Source organism: Macrobrachium rosenbergii, chromosome 48, assembly GCF_040412425.1.
Source record: "Macrobrachium rosenbergii isolate ZJJX-2024 chromosome 48, ASM4041242v1, whole genome shotgun sequence".
NCBI classification, from domain to species: Eukaryota; Metazoa; Arthropoda; class Malacostraca; order Decapoda; family Palaemonidae; genus Macrobrachium; species Macrobrachium rosenbergii.
The window spans coordinates 58,240,009-58,259,816 of NC_089788.1; the positions used below are offsets into that span (position 1 = coordinate 58,240,009).

Consider the following 19,808-nt stretch of genomic DNA (forward strand, 5'->3'; position numbering starts at 1 on the left):
AGTGTATGTATTTTACTGATTGCATAAATAGAAAGAATTCCTTCTCATTACTTTGTGTGCAAATTTGTTGGTTCAGAGATTCTTCTGCAACAAAAGAATTTTTCTCTTCTTTAGAAGGTATTTACTAATGCTGCATTGACAAACCTTCAAAACAAAATTCATCTTTTTAGTCTCTTGAGGAATGTTAATCCATTTCTGTTTACCTGCTGGTCACACTTTTTATAGTCCACAAGACTGACAAGAATTTTTTTCTCTTCTTCCAAAGATGTATTACCTGTTCTGCACATTTTTTGAAAAATTATGAACGCACACACTGAGTACATATATGCTAATACTTATTGGTTAAAGAGACTCAAATTAGCAGTATCTTTTCCAGAGAGAGAGAGAGAAATTTTTGAGGACTTTGAGGCTTGGGAGATTTACAATTATCATCTTGATTTTTTTTTTTTTTTTTTTTTTTTTTTTTTTTTTTAATCTTGGGATTTTCTAAGGTCAATTCTTGGGATTTAGTAAGAAAAATAATTTGAGTAGCAGCACACACTTAAATGACTTAGGTCAGCAGCTCGCTAAACTACCAACCTTATGAATTGACGCTCTACTCTCCAAAAAATGTTTTCGGTTTTTAGAATTTCGGATAAAGGATTGTGTACCTGAATGTGTGTGTGTATGTGTGAGTACAATAAAAATATGAGAATGATGTAAAATATGAATTAAAAAATCATAAGCTTAACAACACAAAACTAAACATGCTTTAGCAAGTTGACTAACACCAGCAAATATGTGCATACATATGTACCCAATGCATATTACAGTATTGCATTTGTCTTTTAGGTTAAAAAAATAAAAACAGAAAATACAGTAAAATTATAAACGTGAATGGCATAAAATATAAATAAAAAATAATACAGTAAAGATATATAAGTGAGAATATAGTGTAAAATATAAATAAATCATAAACTTAGCACAAAAAACTTCACCTAATGAGTTCCTCTACACAGCCTTACTGGCCCTCCTCTCCAATGGCGTCCAGCCATCCGACCCATCCCCCCCCACCTTGGAAACTTCTCCAGGTTTTCCCAACCCCCAAAATCCTTTTTCAGTCTGTTTATGAGTTTAAGCAGTGCTACTAACATTTTCCTGAGGCTGTGCAACATTGACAACCATTGGAGAGTGGTTTTTTAAAAAATGTCTTAGGGCCTTGGGCCCTGGTCTGGGAGTATTGGGTAATGTTGAGTTCCGGATAATGGTGAACTGGATAATTGAAGGATTCCTGTACAAAAATGTGTGGTTTTCTTAGCCTAGCACCTCCACACCCCATGAGTTTGGAATACTACAGTTTGCTTCATTACATACCAATGGAATTTGATGTTTCAGTTTGAAATGTTGAGTCGTCATAACCTCGTTAGGTTCTCGCCACACTTTACATCATTGTCTTAAGGGTAGATTCCACAAAATTCAGTTTAATTTGACATGTACTGTATTCAAGTGCAATTCAGGATGCTTGTGGTTAATGGGTATGTACTGTGGTGAACAAAGGGTGTTTTTACAAAAACTTTTTTGTAGACACATTGAGTTAACCCTTTGGGTCCAGCAATAATCATTTGAGGTGCAATATTAGAAATTGGATTGGGTTTGGCAATGATCATGTGAGAATCACTATTTCACACCATGAAATTTGAAATTTCTGGGAAAACATTCAGATTACTTGCATGGGTCATAAATGACAATATGGCAGCATTCAGATCTCAACTCATTGAGGGGATGGAATACTAGTCACCCGTAGGTGCTACATCTCCATGTCCCATTACATAGGCACTCATAAAAATTCACACGGGGGAAGGTGCTACATCTTTGCATCCCATTACATCTCATATATAATTGTCCTTAAATATACTCAGGGAATGTTGGTATTTCTAGATCTTATATATTATAATGTTAACTACATATCTGCATCCCATTACATCTCATAGATAATTGTCCTTAAATATACTCATGGAATGTTGCAATTTTTAGATCTTATATATTGTAATGTTAACTAACTGTAATTTTGCAATATCAAGTAAAAAAATATAAGAGAAAGTACAGTTTATAACTGATAAAATTAGTTGGTATTTTTACAAGTAGGCCCTGCACAGGGTTAGAAATTTCACTTTCATCTTACTGTGGCTGGTACAGAAAAGTTGTTTATAATTTTATCTTATACTATGTGCATTTGCATATCATCATCTTTCCATTGATGTTTTTTTTAAATTGGCCAACCTTAAAGTTTGGCCAGTCTAGGTGTTTTATTACAGTATTGTATATGTAGCCTGGCATGTGAGGGTTCATTGGTGTGTTTTTTTAACAAGTACATTTGTGAGAATTTTAATGCATTATGGATGTTTCCAGATATTTTAGTTTGGGCTAAATAAAAGTTTTATTGGTTGTTAAACCTGTCTAGAAGCAAAATCTTTTTGTAGGAAACCTGACAGTAGGTGCAATACATTTTGTTGTTGGATCAGGTGAATATACACATGTGTTTACATAATTCATTATTTTTTTAAGCTTTGTATGGCCAGTGCTTTTTTCCCATATTATTACAAACGGAATATCACCGACGACTATGAGAAAGAGATGAACCGTGAACTAAGTGGCCATGACCCTTTTACTACAGTGGTTGTAAGTGGTCTGCCTTCTGAGACCAATATTCTCTATGATGACCAGATTAGGAGTTTGTTCTGGAACTGCTCCCAAAACTTGAAAATCAGCTATGAAGGCTCCAAGTAAGTACTTGATGCTGTTATTAAGTAGTTTAACAGGCCATTGGGTAAACATAATAAATTTTGTTGCCGGGGAAGGCTTACGCTGCTAGTTTAATTTTTACTGAATTTCTGTAGCTTACAGTATAGGTAACTGTCACTGTAATTGATTTAAGTTCCTTGTTAGTGATTAATCAGTTAATGACTCCATTATAACTTGGGTTTAGGGGTTTAGCAGTGATGATTTCCTCACCACTCAAAAATAATAGATAACTAAGAGCCCCTCTGCTTATACTGGATAACTGATCTTACAGTAAACAAAAAATATACTTAACCCTTAAACGCCGAGCCTCTATTTACAAAAGTGTCTGTTGTATGCGGGCGGCGTTCGGGAGTGAGCGCCGAAGCGGAAAAAAAGTTTTTTTCAAAAAATCACAGCACGCTTAGTTTTTAAGATTAAGAGTTAATTTTTGCCTTTTTTTTTGTCATTGCCTGAAGTTTAGTATGCAACCATCAGAAATGAAAAAAATATAATTATATAAATATTGGAATATATGACCGTGAAAAAAAAATTTTGTATATAATTGTATACAAATCGCGCTGTGAGCAAAACGGTTGAAGCTAGTAGATTATTTTTTTTTTTTCGTTGTATTGTACACTAAATTGCGATGATTTTGGTATATAACAAATTGTAAAACAATCAAAGCAACACAGAGAAAATATTATTACAAAATGATGCATGAATTTGTAACGAGCGGACATAAAAAAAAATGTTTTTCAAAAATTCACCATAAATCGAAATATTGTGCTAGAGACTTCCCGTTTGTTGCAAAATGAAGGTAAATGATTGAATGTTACTAGATTGTAAGATTTTAGCTTACAGTTGCATTTTTCTACCATTTCGGTCGAGTCAAACTTGACCAAAGGTTGAAATTTTGGCCTTTATCGTGATTTATATGAAAATATTTCAAAGCTGATAAAAGCTACAACCATGAGGTACTTTTTGTTGTATTCTACATGAAATTGTGCACATTTTCATATATAAAACGTTATGTAACAGCTAATATAAAACGGTGCAAAAATTACGACAAAGTGATAAAAGAATTTCTGAGATGCGTCGCTGATGCTCTGTAGTGCGAGAAGACAGAAATTCGCATATGCACGGCTGGGTAACACTTGTAAACAAAACAACAGCGTGATCCGTGAACTCCTAGCATCCCTCAAGGCGCGTGATTTAAAATCTTTCGCAAACTAGGCCTATAACTATTTTTCCACGAATACTTGGAAAAACTTTTTGTAGTCGACGTACCGTACGTCCACTCGGCACCCGACAGACAATTTTAGTCGACGTACGATAAGTCCAGTCAGCGTTTAAGGGTTAAAAAACCAGTATTTTTTATGAATATTTTTGAAAACTGCCATAAAACTGGATCGCAGCTAACCGAGTTCACCAACAACTGGGGACTGCCTGTATAAGCATTTTTAGGGGTGTTGTAAGTATTTGAGGATTTGAGATATTCAGAGGGGTTTAGTGATCTATAAATTCAAGTGCTGAGAGAGTATTAAATAAGAATACAAAGTGTGATGAGGAGAATTTTAGGAGTCTAGAAGGCCAACTAGGATGGTTATGTACTATTTCAAGACCTGACTTGTCATATGTTGTTTTGGAATTTAGCTGTAAAATAAATAACCCTAAAGTAAAAGATCTGATTGAGGAAAACAATTTCTAAGAAAAGCCTGTACCTTTGAGAGCTGTATGTACTTCCCAGGACTGGGTGACAGTTTTAAGTATAAATTGGTTGTGTACAGTGATGCTTCTTATACCAATCTCCCTGATGGACTTAGTAGTGGTGGGATCTTTGTGGTTTTTCCTGGTGGGTGAAACTGAAAATAGTTTTCCTTTTTATACCGTACTGGGAATCAAAGAAAATAAGAAGGGTTATAAAAAGCACTTTTGCGGAAGAAACACTAGCAGCTGCTGAGGCAGTGGATGTGGCCTACCATCACGGAAACATGTTTTCGCAAATATTGTATAATGGAAAGAGAAGTCTGCCTGTGGAACCCAATGTGGATAACCATTCACTTTATGAGATTGGGTACTCAGTTAAAAATGTTTCAAAAAAGGGGTTGAGAATTGACATAGTTATTCTTAGAGAATTGGCTCAGAAAAGAGTTTTAAGATACTTTGTGTAGATTCAAAAGCACAGTTGGCTGATGTGTTGACAAAAAAGGGGGTAAATGCTTTAAAGATACAGTAGCTAAAGTATTTGAGAGTGGATCCCTGAAATCTTATGTAGATTTTATAAATAGGTAATTTTATTTTTTTGTGTCATGTAATGTTTATTAATTGGAAAGCAGATTTCTTTTGTTTCCTTTTAAAAGAGAGGGAACATGTAAACTCAGTTCAGAATACTTATGTATGATGTCGTGCTTCTTGCTCATCATAATTTTGTTTGTTTGTTTGTTTATGTTTGTGTTGCGAAGGAGGACCAAGCAAGAGTGTCACAGTTTAGGTGCTTAGTCGATTGGATCTCCAAGAAATTAAAGTCATGATTTGATATCTGCCTTTGATTTCTCTTGCCACACTGGTCTACACTCTCAGCAAGCTGTAGCATAAGCATGAATTGTCAGTGGTTACTTTTTTTTTTTTTTTTTTTTACACTGATGGTTTCCATGTGCTCTGTTTTCTTCATATTTATTTTATTTTATTTTATTTATTTTTTTTTTTACTATACCGCATGAATTAATACCTTTTATTGTATAATCTTCCCAACTATGCCAACCTTTAAGGAAGAATTATTATTTAAACTTACTGAACTATGAACGTGGGTTTTCAGAGAATATTCTATTAACCCTTAAACGCCGACTGGACATATCATACGTCGACTAAAATTGTCTGTCGGGTGCCGAGTGGACGTACGGTACGTCGACTACAAAAAGTTTTTTTTAAATATATTTGCGGAAAAATAGTTATAGGCCTAGTCTGTGAAAGATTTTAAATCGCGCCTTGAGGGATGCTGGGAGTTCACGGATCACGCTGTTGTTTTGTTTACAAGTGTTACCAAGCCACGCATGTGCGAATTTCTTCCTTCTCGCACTACAGAGCATCAGCGACGCATCTCAGAAATTCTTTCGTCACTTTGTCGTAATTTTTGCACCATTTTATATTAGCTGTTACATAACATTTTATATATGAAAATGTGTGCAATTTCATGTAGAGTACAACAAAAAATAACACATGGTTGTAGCTTTTATCAGTTTTGAAATATTTTAATATAAATTACGATAAGTGCCAAAATTTCAACCTTCAGTCAAATTTGACTTGACCGAAATGGTCAAAAAACGCAATTGTAAGCTAAAACTCTTACATTCTAGTAATATTCAATCATTTACCTTCATTTTGCAACAAATTGGAAGTCTCTAGCACAATATTTCGATTTATGGTGAAGTTTTGAAAAACTTTTTCCTTATGTCCGCCCGCGGTAACTCGGCCGAACCTCTCGGAAATTCTTTCGTCATTTTGTCGTAATGTTTGCACCATTTTATATTAGCCATTACATAAAGTTTTATATATGAAAATGTGCGCAATTTCATGTAGAATACAACAAAAACAACCCATGGTTGTAGCTTTTATCAGTTTCGAAATATTTCCATATAAATCACAATAAGTGCCAAAATTTCAACCTTTGGTCAACTTTGACTCTACCGAAATGGTCAAAAAACGCAATTGTAAGCTAAAACTCTTACACTCTAGTAATATTCAATCATTTACCTTCATTTTGCAACGAACGGGAAGTCTCTAGCACAATATTTCGATTTATGGTGAATTTTTGAAAAAAACTTTTTCCTTATGTCCGCGTGCTGTACTCGGCTGAACATCTCAGAAATTCTTTCGTCACTTGTCGTAATGTTTGCACCGTTTTTATATTAGCCGTTACATAAAGTTTTATATATATTTTATATATGAAAATGTGCACAATTTCATGTAGAATACAACACAAAAGAACTAATGGTTGTTGCTTTTATCACTTTTGAATTATTTTCATAAATGACAATAAGTGCCAAAATTTCAACCTTCGGTGAACTTTGACTCGACTGAAATGGTCAAAAAATGCAATTGTAAGCTAAAACACTTACATTCTAGTAACATTCAATCATTTACCTTCATTTTGCAACAAACGGGAAGTCTCTAGCACAATATTTCGATTTATGGTGAATTTTGGAAAAAAACTTTTTCCTTACGTCCGCACACGGTAACAGCTGAAAATCTCAGAATTTCTTTAGTCACCTTGTCGTAATTTTCGCACTGTTTTATATTAGGCCTTACATAAAGTGTTATACATTAAAATGTGCGCAATATCATGTAGAATACAACAAAAAATAACTCATGAGTGTAGCTTGTATCAGTTTTGAAATATTTTCATATAAATCACGATAAATAAAAAATTCGATCTTCGGTCAACTTTAACTCGACCGAAATGGTCGAAAACTGCAATTGTAAGTTAAAACACTTACAGTCTAGTAATATTCAATCAATTACCTTCATTTTGCAACAAACGGGAAGTCTCTAGCACAATATTTTGATTTATGGTGAAGTTTAGAAAAAACTTGTTTTTACGTCCTCGTTATTTAATTCATGCATCATTTTGTGATAATATTTTCTCTGGGTTGCTTTGATCATTTTAAAATTTGTTATATACCAAAATCATCGCAATTTAGTGTACAATACAAGAAAAAAAAACAACTCATTAGCTTTAACCATTCTGCTCACAGCGCAATTTGTATTCAATTATATATGAAATTTTTTTTTGCGGTCATATATTCCAATATTTATATATGATAATGATATTTTTTTTCATTTCTGATGGTTGGATACTAAACTTCAGGCAACGTCAAAAAAGGAGCCAAAAATTAACTCTTAATCTTAAAAACTAAGCGTGCTGTGATTTTTTTAAAAAAACTTTTTTTCTGCTTCGGCGCTAACTCCCAAACGCCGCCGGCATACGACAGACACTTTTGTAAATAGAAGCTCGGCGTTTAAGGGTTAATATAAAACTAAATTTTTTTATGTATTAACAGGGATTTTTTTCTTGTTAAGGCAGAATCAATGCAGTACGTATGCTTATTAGCAATATAGAATCATCAGTACTTTTCTGTGAACATACTTAATGCTACAAATACATGAAGAAATTGATTTCATAAGCACATAAAAAGGATTTTTGTTAATTACAAATACACTACAGGCTCTGTATTACCTACGAGGGGATAAGGCTAGATCTTTTGTGGTAAAATTATCCATGTTGTGAATTATCTGGAATATCTCCAATAAACCCCTCTTTTCCCATTGAAGTTAACATTAACTTCTACTTACCTAAGAATCCCTTGCTTACCACAACTAAGTAGTAATTAATAATAATATAGACAGCAATTTAATGTGAATTGATGATAGTAGTGTTTTCTGAAGATGGTATTTCAGGTGCAGTTGCATGGAGATCATTTCATTATTCAGGCATGTGGTAGGGTGGTTTGGACAGATAGGAGGTGAAAGGTAAAAAAAAAAAGAGAAGAAAGGTAAAAGAGAGAGAGAGAGAGAGAGAGAGAGAGAGAGAGAGAGAGAGAGAGAGAGAGAGAGAGAGAGATGGTGATCAAGAATTACAGAGATTAAAAAGTTGTTCTGCTAAAAAGTATATTGAGATAATAAAAGATGCAAATTGTGTGATTGTCATTCTGGGTCAGTGAAGTATGTACTGTATTTTGAAGACTTTTTCAATGTGGGAGATGAAAGTGAGGCAGAACTGAAGGATGCTGGTTGGAAAGGTTAGCTGTAAGTTTGAGGGTACTTATGGAAATTATTTTTGAGTGAGATGTAAGGAGAACAATGAAGAGTTTGAAGAAGGGAAGCACACTTGAAGTTGATGTGTTTACAGATCAGAAGATGTGGTAATGAGGTGATAGTATGATAGAGTGACTAACTAGGTCTGGGTTTGCCAGGATGATGGAAACCTCAAAGAAAAAGGAAGGGTGAGATTGAGTAATTTTTTTATTGTATAAGGGTAAAGGTGATGGAGGCAACTGTAAGAATTAGGGACAGCATTACATAGTATAAATGGGAAACTGTATGGCAAGATTTTGATTGAGAAAAATATAACAGAGGGACTGGTTATAAGAACAATCTGGGTTCAGGCAAGGAAGGTGGTGTTTGGATCTACTGCTAGTAGTGAAACAGTTATTTTACAAATTTCAAAGTAAGAGGAAAAAGTTGCAATTGGCACACTTGAATCTTGTAAAAGCTAATAATAGAATCAATAAGAAGGTAATTTGGAGGGTGCTGAGCATGTAAGATGTATTAACATAACTAGTTTAGAATTAGGAGTTTTGTGATGGAATCTAAGCACTTAACTGTTAGACTAACATCATGGAGTGTTGGAAATCATTCATTATTGCAAAAGCATTTCATTTGTCAAGTCTGCTATGGATGAAGTGAAACCTTAAGCACTTAGTGCATGTTGGAAGCTCTTTTGGGTTGACAAGTTGAAATACTGGAAAGGTTTCCATGGTATTGACAAGAGGAAAGAGAAATCTTTTGGGCAGAAAGAGAAGTGGCAGAGGAGGTTGTGTAAAGATGAATATGATAAAAAAGAACGTACTGAAGGTCATAATCTGGTTTTAACAAATAAGAAATTTGAACTTTTAAAATCATTGACAAACAAAGATAAATAAAAAAAAATAGTAAAAGGAATGTGGACATCACAGAGACTTGTTAGGGTACATGTACTTGCACTGTGCAGAATGTAAAGGGCCTAATTATGGAACTTGGTCCTTGAATAAGTGGTGTGAAAATCAGCTGTGGCATCCATGATCAAATTACAATCCTTGCAAAATTGACTTAACCAACAGAAACAGGTAAGAGTCATTCATCAGGAAACCAAGAAAGGCACTTTATTAATTATAATCACAAGATAAATGAAGGAGGAGGAGAGTGAAGAGTACCCAGTATAATTTTCTATCTTGGGTTTTGTACCTTCAAATAATTTTCATTTTTACTTGTTTTTCTTCATTTTTTTATAATTTAAACAAAACTGGTGTCTATATTACAAATGGTGAGTACACTATAGTACTTCATTGATGGGGTTCACTGTCTCATGAGAATTTGCTTTTATGGAAAGGCTCTTGGAACAAGTTTCTCTTAGATAAGAGGGAACTGCTTACATTGCACGACTTTAATATTTAACATAAATTATACCCTTTACTGGTTTGTAAGTTTTTAATTGATTCATAAATAAGGGTAGAGATAGGTTTAAAATACTGTAATGCCAAAATATCTAGTTAACCTCAAACTATTTATAAGTGAAAGACATGCAATATATATTTCTGAAACCAGTAGAAAAAATGGGAAATTTCATTACCAGAATATATAAATCAAGCTCCACATGTATTTTGAGTGGTTACTTACTTGCTGCTTTTTTAACTTTGGGCCCCTAGCTAAATCTGTATAAATGAATTTTCTCTTTGTCAGTTGTCCTTGCATCCATTGGTCTGTATTATTTTGCAGCATCTGTTTCTTATTATGGCTGTCTTTATCCCTTTATTATAGAATATATAATTTTGCATTTGAATATCATGTTAGTGCTTATACAAGTACAGAACCTGTAATTGTTTACTGTATTTCAATCGTTAATGCAGAAACTCATTTGACCTTGTTCTTTTCTTAACAGGGAATATCTTGGACTCTATTTTTACCATATGTTTGTACAGATTTAACATTTGATGCAAATGAATGATTTTTTGGGAGGGTTACATGTAGATATATTGTGTATTTTGTTGTAAGGTGAGATTTTCCTAGCTTGTTTATCAGATCAGTCCCAATCATACCAGTTAGAATATATGCAGTACTGGATGGATATTCTTATGCCTTACTCCTTGAAGGTATTATAAGACTTTGTTTTTGTCATATACCTTTTTATTTGTTCAAGAAATAGGTACTTGAGAACTTAACTTGTGGTGGTGCAATGCAATTTGATCTGCTCTTTTTACAGGGCCTATATCCAGTTCCCTAGAACTAGGAGTGCAGTTAACAAGGAAGAGCACTTTCAGGACATTCCTGGAGAGTGCCCAACAGCCATGCACCTGGCTTTGAAAATGCGGCAGGTACCAAGAATACAAAAAGACCTTGTACTAAAACTCTATAGGTAAGATTATTTTAAATATTCAGTCGCCTTTTATAAGTTTTAAATGCATGTGTTTTACTTTAGGAAATATACTGCAAAGCAACAATTATTACGTATCCATGTGGTTGTCAAGTTTTGGTATGTCTTATAAAAGCTCTGGGATCCATCGGAGCTCAGATTTTTTAATTTTTATGAATTGTACATAAAACGAATACATTGTGGTGCTGGGGAACCTCCAGATAATGTTAAGTTTTGGATAGGGTGAAACTAGATAGCTGTAGGACTACTGTACTTGCTTGATGCCTTTCTATCGCTAGTTTCCAAACCCTTGACTAATCTTGCAGTTACATAGCCTACGCTCTGCAAACACTCTAAGGCATGATAGTGCACAGAATCCATATACTGTACAGTAATCCAGAATGGATAGAGTTGTGGTATGAATACATTCTGATTAACTCATTTTCACTTGAAAAACACCCATAAAATAGTTCAGCCAGCAGAATTCTGAAGATTCTAGTACAGGCAGTCCCCGCCTTTTGGGTGGGGAGTTCCATCCAGTGGTGAGCCCTAAGTTGATTTCCACTGTAAGTCAGTACTGTACCTATTAAGTAATAGACTCTGTAATTGCTGTTAATGGCATCATAACTAGATACCTATTCTTGTTGTAAGTGCCATTAACAACGCTGTAATGACACTTACAGTGCCATAACTTGATTATGGCGCTGTAACTAGTTACTACCTATTCTTGGTAAATGTATTTGAAAAAGCACCATAAGATTGGAATGCCGTAAGTCGGTGCCACCATAACTTGGTGATACCCTGTATATATTTACTGTTTTGTCAGTTACAGTCAGCGACACAATGGGGATATGGGGTATTTTAAGATATTAAAAATTTCAATAAATAAAAAAAAGATAACGTAATGTACAATTGAGCAAGAGTTGATGCTTGCAGAAGGCCAGCTTAGCCCTTCCATCGTAGTTTTCTAATTACTTTCATCTCAGACATTTCTGTTATCTGTTAATCCATGGTGATGTTTTTTCCACCTGGCACATCAACTTTATTACACCAAGATGAAGGCATTTTTCAGATGTAACTTGAGAAATTCCTGAAATGCATAGGAGCTCCTTGTCGGTCAAGTCTACTAAGTTGTTATGAATAAATTCAATGAAATATCCATATTTGTATGAATTGACACTAATACAGGTCTTCAGTAATTCTAGCTTTGTTATTATCAAAATCGAATAACTAGTGTTGGAAGGTATAGCGTCCCTTTGGATTGCCAGATTAAATAACACTAATAAAAAAAATAATTTCTCTCTCTCTCTCTCTCTCTCTCTCTCTCTCTCTCTCTCTCTCTCTTTCTTCAAAAGAGAGTAATTATTAACGTAAAGTGTTAGTGTGGTCACTGGTATTAGTCTTAGCTTTTGGGATCTGAATTTAGTAAAATTGTTTAATTGTAACGGTACCCAAATAAAAAGTGTGTTTTGTGAACCTAAAGCAGCTGCAAGTGATTTCACAAGTTTTCACAAGTTCGTGTAAGGTAAAGTGAATTTTATTTATTGTTACCATGGTATAATAAGGTGTGTTAAAAGAATTTTTGCCTAAGTGAAATTTTTATTGATAAACCTTTGATGTGTGTTCTTGTGTTTGCAATCTCTTGATTTTTCACATTTTATATATTTGTGATTTAACATTTATTTACTCAGCATTTTAAATATTTCTTGATAATTTAACATTGCATGCTTGATTTAATTTTCGTTTATTAAGATTTTATTTTCAAATCTTGAGTAATTTTTGATAGTTTAAATTTTGCTTCATTAATTTAATTTCTTGATAAATTAAAATGTTGTGATTTAGTTTTGTTTAATAATTTAATTCAAGAATTAAGTTTTGTGTTGTTTTCAAGTGACAGTAAATTTTTCAGATTGTGAATTCTAATTAAAAATTTTGAATTGAAAAATAAATTTTTGTATGTAGTGTTTAAAAATAAAAGTGTTTCATTTATTGACCACCAGTGAATAGGATTAATTGTGTGCATAAGGCAAAGTGGTAAACATGTTTTGTTCCTTTAGTTTTGCTAAAGTGAATTAAGACCAGCGAAACAGTTAAAGTTGTTTGATGGAGTGACGCCCGTATACCTTATACTCTAGTATATTTCTTGTTTAATCGTTGATACCTCACACTAGTCTTGATAAACTTAGTTTGATTTTTCATGTGGTTAATGAGCTTTTTAAGGAATCACTGTTACCTTTAGATTACTCAGTCCTATTTCTTATTGTTATGAGAGTTCAGGTATCTGGCTGAAGTGAGGTAAAGTCAGTTTTTGAAATCTATGATTAGTTGTGTAATAGCCAGGTACTTGGTATGCTTTCATGACAAAATATTATGATATAAATATATATATATATATATATATATATATATATATATATATATATATATATATATATATATATATATATATATATATATATATATATATATATATATGTATAATATTTTTATGTCTGGGGTCAGGTTTGTCTGGATAATGTTGAGCTTTGGTTAAGTTGAAACCAGGTAATTGAAGGGCTACTGTGTGTGTATATTATATATATATATATATATATATATATATATATATATATATATATATATATATATATATATATATATATATATATATATATATATATATATATACTGTATATATATAGTGAGGTAAAGTAAATTTTTGAAATCTGTGATTAGTTGTGTAATAACGTAATAACCAGGTACTTTACTTCTATATATCTATATATATATATATATATATATATATATATATATATATATATATATATATATATATATATATATATATATATATATATATATATATATATATATATATATATATATATTTATATATATATTTATATATTTATATATTTATATATTTATATATTTATATATATATATATATATATATATATATATATATATATATATATATATATATATATATATATATATATATATATATATATATGCCCATACTCACACATATCTGGTCCCACCCTATTTGGAACTCTTCATTGTCCGATCCATAAATGTGAAAAAAACCGCAACCAGATGGCTGGCAACAGATGGAACAAGGTGTTGATGGCTCTGCCAACAGGCATGAGCAGTTTGAGAAGGGTTGTTTTGGGGTTGGGAAAAAAGAGTTGAGAGGGGAAGCTGGTCGAGGACGGGTGGCAAGTGGTAAGTAGGGGGTTTGACTTCTTTAGAGCTTTTGCAACTGCTTTTGGCTTGAAAGCATCAGCGTCTCTTTATTGTCATTTTATTTATCATTCTTGAGTGGCTGAGTATTGTGTGGTAGGCCAGGGAAATACTGAGTGGGGAGGTTTGGGTGGGCCTTCATCAGCCTCAGCTGTCTGATTTCTTTATTCACTTCATTTATTTTAAAAGTCCTTTTTTTTATGTGCTTTTCTCATTCATCGATTTTAATAATCATAAGCTTTTCTGAAGTTGAAATACCAGGAAACTGAATAACTTGAACAGATTACAAAATAGTTTCCGTATAAACTGCCCAACCTTGTTGTCAGAATATTTTTTGGATGTGTATTTGTACACAAAGTATGTGTAGTTATGCTTAGATTTGAGGTAAACCACAGAACACACATGCTGTGTACAGTATTCACATAGTATGACATAAAAAATGTACTAATCCTTACTCATCCAAAATACAAAAAAATCAGCCTCGGCAGTTATACATCATTGGTGGAAACCTTGGTTGAACAGGCAATGCGATAAGTATACTGATGAACACAATTATATAAATCATATTTCGTTACAGGATAGTAACTTTTAACAAAATAGTTATACACATTGGAAAAGAGTGAGTTTCATTCGGGTGGAACTTAACTTAGGTCACGTTTGGCACTATAAGATATTGCGTGTCCATACAAATCTAAGACATGATCAAATGATTAGGTAGTTGAAAAACTGCATAGTTCCCTAAAAAATCTTAGAAGAAGCCCTGCACACACACATTTAAATAAAATGTTTATTAGATTTTTAATGTGGAGGTAGCAAAATGCAGTAGAAAATGGTAGGTAATTGTTCAATATTAAATCAGCATGTGTACATGTACATGCATAATCATGTGTGTGCATTTTCTTGCCTTTCTATTGATCTCTGTTGCTTATTCTTTATAAAAACAGATTTTCCAAGTGCAGCCCACATACAGAGAGAGAGAGAGAGACTGAAGTGTGTTGTTTGTTGTTTATAAGCATTTTTAGTGGATATGGTTATGCAGTATTGACAAAGCAGTTGAGGACTGTGTTGTTTTGTATCCTGTGGGTATTAGAAGTGAACTCAGTGAATGATGGTGCAAGAAATGTTTAAATATATATGCACCTCTAATACCCTCATGTTGCAACTTCTCCAATTTGTGTATGATTGTCCCACCACACTTTAGCTATTAGAGTATACTATAGAACTCATTTTACAAGTAATTATTGCCCATGTCTGATGATTAGAAGCATTGATTATGGGATGCTACAGTTACCAATAGTCCAGCAATATCTTTTCATGTAGTACAGGCTTTCACTATATATTTCTTACTGCTATCTCAATAGTAGCAACCCTTCAGAATTTGTATATGGATTGGTGATTGTGATTCTCTTGTATTGAGACTGTAATATAAATTTTCATCTTTACAGTTTAGAAGATGGTCGAGCTAAGATGGCAGAGATACTTGGTGGAATTGTTGATTCAAACCAAGCTGAAGAAAGTCAGGAAAATATGGCGGGCAAAAATATCTTGGGTAAAGGTCGTTTGAGATTTATAAAACCCAATGAGTGTACTTTGAGGCCGCCTGTTATGCCCTCACCTGCTAACCATGTGTGGAGAATTCATGTTACACATGTATGTATGACCTTGTTGTTTTACTGTACTATTTTTTTTTTTTGTAATGTATGTTTTATACAGTGATTTGAAAATTAGTATTTCAAGTTTTATTTTTTGTGATGTATATTTTATACAATGATTTGAAATTTAGCATTTCAAGTTTGTCTTGGAAAACAATTCTTTATTTGCATTCTTCTTATATTACATACTTAGTGGAACCGAGTTTTAAGATTAATCATGAGGCTGTTAATAAAGAATATTAATTTACGTGCTGACTGTAAAATGAACAAGAGTCCATGCTGGCGCACAGCCAGTTTGATCTAAAGCAACAGGCTATGTGCCTGTTAAAAAGTGTTTCAAACTTTGTGCTCTAATCCCAAAATTAGAGCACAATGTTTGAAAAACTTTTTAACAAATTTATATCCCCCACTCCCTCAAAAACTATTAGATGTGGAGCATCCTGAATTTTTAGTATGTGTCCCAGGTTGGACAGCAATAACTGTTTCATATTAGTAAGGGGTCATAATTTAGTTATACAGTGAAACCTTGACTTACGAGTGAATCAGTGTACGAATTTTCCAAGATACGAGCTGTCCTTTCGTTGGATTTTTTCTTTATGGTGCGAGCTGAGATCTGAGTTACAAGCAAGCAAATGAACTTACGTCACCTGCCACTAGGCAGCCCAGCGAGCATGCAGTTCATGTGGTTTTCTTGTCGTGCAAGCATTTCAGTCGTATCGCTGTTGCTTTGTTTTTGCATTTTGTTTATTTTGGAAAATTTCTTAGTTTTAACTGTGGGTCCTAAGAAAGTGAGTGCCAAGATCAGTGCTGAGAAGAAGAAAGGAGGATGTCCTTGGATATAAAGCACAAAAACAGGGCTCTGGTAGACCATGGAGGGTAACTCCTTGAGGACGAAACAAGCGACTACACTATCAAAAATAATAAAAAAAACTTGAGCGAGGTGTGCATGTTGTCAACTTGACGAGGCAGTACGATTGTAGTACTTCTATGATATGTATGATTTTGAAGCAGGAGAGTCAATAAAGGCTATGATGCCAGCCAAGAGCGTTAAGATTATTTCAAAGTTCTGGACCTCTGTCCATGAAGAGATGGAGAAGTTGTTGGTGTGGTTGATGGAGAAGCAGCTCACAGGAGATACCATAACCAATAGCATCATCTGTGAGAAGGCACTAGACCTGTACGGTATTTGGTGCAGCAGACGACTGAACATCAGTGGATGAGGCATCGGAAGAGTCGGTTAAAGTCAGCCGGGGATGGTGTGATAATTTTAAAAAGAGGATAGGTATTCACTCCATCGTCAGGCACGGTGAGGCAGCAAACTCGGATGTGAAGGCGGCTGAGGATTTTATTTTAACTTTGGCCAAACTGATAGAAGCCAAAGTATATGTCCCCCACCAAGTCTTCAACTGTGACAAGATAGGACTTATCTGGAAAAAGATGCCGAGGAGGACTTATATAATGGCAGAGGAGAAGAGCTTGCCAGGCCACAAACCTGTGTTTGAATGTAAGTGGTGACATCTTAATCTGTGTCAGGCCACAAACCTGTGCTTGAATGCAAGTGGTGACTGCAAGATTAAGCTGCTATCCGTGTATCATTTGAAAACCCCAGAGCCTTTAAATCTCGAAGATACTTTAAAAAAACTGGGTCACCAGGGATTTATGTGTGCAATAGGTAAACCTGGGCTTTGTTCCTGCTGTCAAGAAGTACCTTTTGGAAAATAACCTCCCCCTGCAAGCCCTTCTCGTCCTTGACAATGCTCCTGCACACCCTTCAAGCCAACACCACCCCTATCCTGCAGCCTGTGGACCAGCAGGTGATTTCAAATTTCAAAAATCTCTTCACCAATCATCTGTTCCGGCGCTGCTTCAAGGTTGCAGAGAGCAGTACCTCACCCTTCCAGAGTTCTGGAAGGATCAATGCAACATCGTGACCTGCCACAGAATTATTGACTTAACCTTAAATTTTGCATGGAAGAAGTCGTGGCCTGAGGTTGTGTCCAAAAGGGACTCTGAAGGATTTGAACCTGAAGTGTTATTGGTGGAGGAGATTGTGTCCCTTGGAAAGTCCAAGGGCCTGAAAGTGAATGAAGTTGTTAACGACCTTGTTGAGAAGCACAACGAGGAACTGACAACAGAGGAATTGAAGGAGCTACAGCAGCAGCAGCATACGAAGGTTTTGCAGGAAGTTAATGCGGAGGAGCCAGAGGCAGAGGAGGTTATCCTTACAAGTAAGATTAAAGAAATGTTGGAAATGTAGGAGAAAATTTCAGTTTATTGAAAAGAAGCACCCTGAAAAAGTTGCAAAAGATTGTGCATTGGCATTGTGTAATGACACTTGCCTCACCCAGTTTTGAAATGTTTCGAAAGAGAGGAAGAAACAAACCACCTTGGACCAGTTTTTATTGAAATGCCCTGCAAGTGAAAGCGAGGAAAGTGTGGCATTAAAGGCAAAAGTCAGTGAAGAAGATTAAGTGAAGTAAAAAAAAAATTTGTTTAATAAAAAGTGGCAGTCAAGTTTAGCAATAAAGTGTAGCATAGTGTGTAAGTTATTTTCAGCAATAAATCGTAGCATTAAGTGTGCAGCTAGTAAGTTAAGTTAAGCAATAGAGCATGAAATGGAAAACTCCTTCAACCTTCTCCACCAGCATCTTCGTCTGATCTTCAAGGTAAATGAACACATTAAAACTAGTTTATTTCTTTACATTCTCTTTTATTATGTATTATATTTTATACATTATTTGTTATTTATAAAGTACATTTTTTTTATTGAAAAACATGCAACAAAAAAAATTAGTGTGGTTTTTGGGAGCTGGAACGGATAAATAGCATTTCATTTAATTTTAATGGGGAAATTTAATTTGATATACAAGCAAATTGATTTACAAGCTAGTTCACAGAACAAATTAAACTCGCAAGTCAAGGTATTACAGTGTTTATGTATCTATCTTATTTCTTTGAAGTTTCCCTTTGCATAAACTCAGCAACTCATTAAAAATTCAAGATGGCAGTCGTGACAGGCATGACGCTTATAATTTCATGAAAGTTTCATAGACTAGTTAGATTAGGTGGATGTATGTCAAATGATACATTTTTAATGATGCAGAATTCAAAGTTGAATGTTTAGAATTGATCAGTGGCTACCTTTTCTCTCACAGGTAAGAACTGCCATAATAACATTAAATCCTCCTGTGCAGGTTGAGACTCCAACAAAAAGCACAGAAACAGAAAGACATGGTGACCCCTGTTAAATGCAACTGCATGCTCTTAAAGATAATGAAGAATTATTGTAGTGTGGATGGAAAATCTAATGGAGTGGATGCTTAGACAATTAGGACGCATTGATTACTCAGCAGTGTGTTCCTTTCTGGTTAATTATTTCTTGATTTATTATAATAGACCAGGTTAATATTTTGTATAATATCTGTTACCCTGAACATGTACCAGATTTTGTATTTAGTTACATTTAGTTTCATCGCTGTGCTTGACTTAACAGGATATGCCAGTGCAAGAGAGCCAAGCCAAGGGTAACACAGGTTTAAGCATTTTTGGGTTTACTGGATGGTGTACAAATCACACAGTGAATATATGGTTCTGGGTGAATAATTTGATATACTGTAGGGCAGTTTTCATATCCAAACCTGCTTAATGTGATACTTTTCATCCATTGGTTTCACCAGCCTTGTATATTTGTAGACCTGTTTGAATTTTTTTTTATTCTCATGACAAAATATCAAGGAAGATTCAATTTGTGGATCATAATGTTCACGGAGTGCCTACATTTTGCTTGGCTAAAAGTAACTTGAAACTGGATTGGATTTCAGGAACTAGATGAGGAGAAAGGTATTGTAGCAGCTATGGTTACAAACAAAACTCGAATAAACATCTTGAATGTATGTTGAAGTACAGTGAAATAGAGCTGAGAGGAATGCAGAAGTGAGCACTGGTAACAGGCAGTGAAATTTCTGACCAAGAGACAGAATATAAGTGCACACAAGTTCATAATAAGA

General features: G+C 34.1%; 1 protein-coding gene across 10 annotated transcripts in view; it reads left to right on the top strand.

Annotated features, from left to right (window-relative positions):
* Positions 1-19,808, top strand: part of spn-E (spindle E) — a 437,239-nt gene that overhangs the window by 231,863 nt on the left and 185,568 nt on the right. For all 10 annotated transcript variants that reach the window (XM_067091862.1, XM_067091856.1, XM_067091855.1 and 7 more), the window contains 3 exons: positions 2,545-2,762; positions 10,775-10,927; positions 15,595-15,799. In XM_067091862.1, coding sequence (XP_066947963.1) covers positions 2,545-2,762; positions 10,775-10,927; positions 15,595-15,799 — 576 coding nt within the window. The remainder of the gene's footprint in view (positions 1-2,544; positions 2,763-10,774; positions 10,928-15,594; positions 15,800-19,808) is intronic.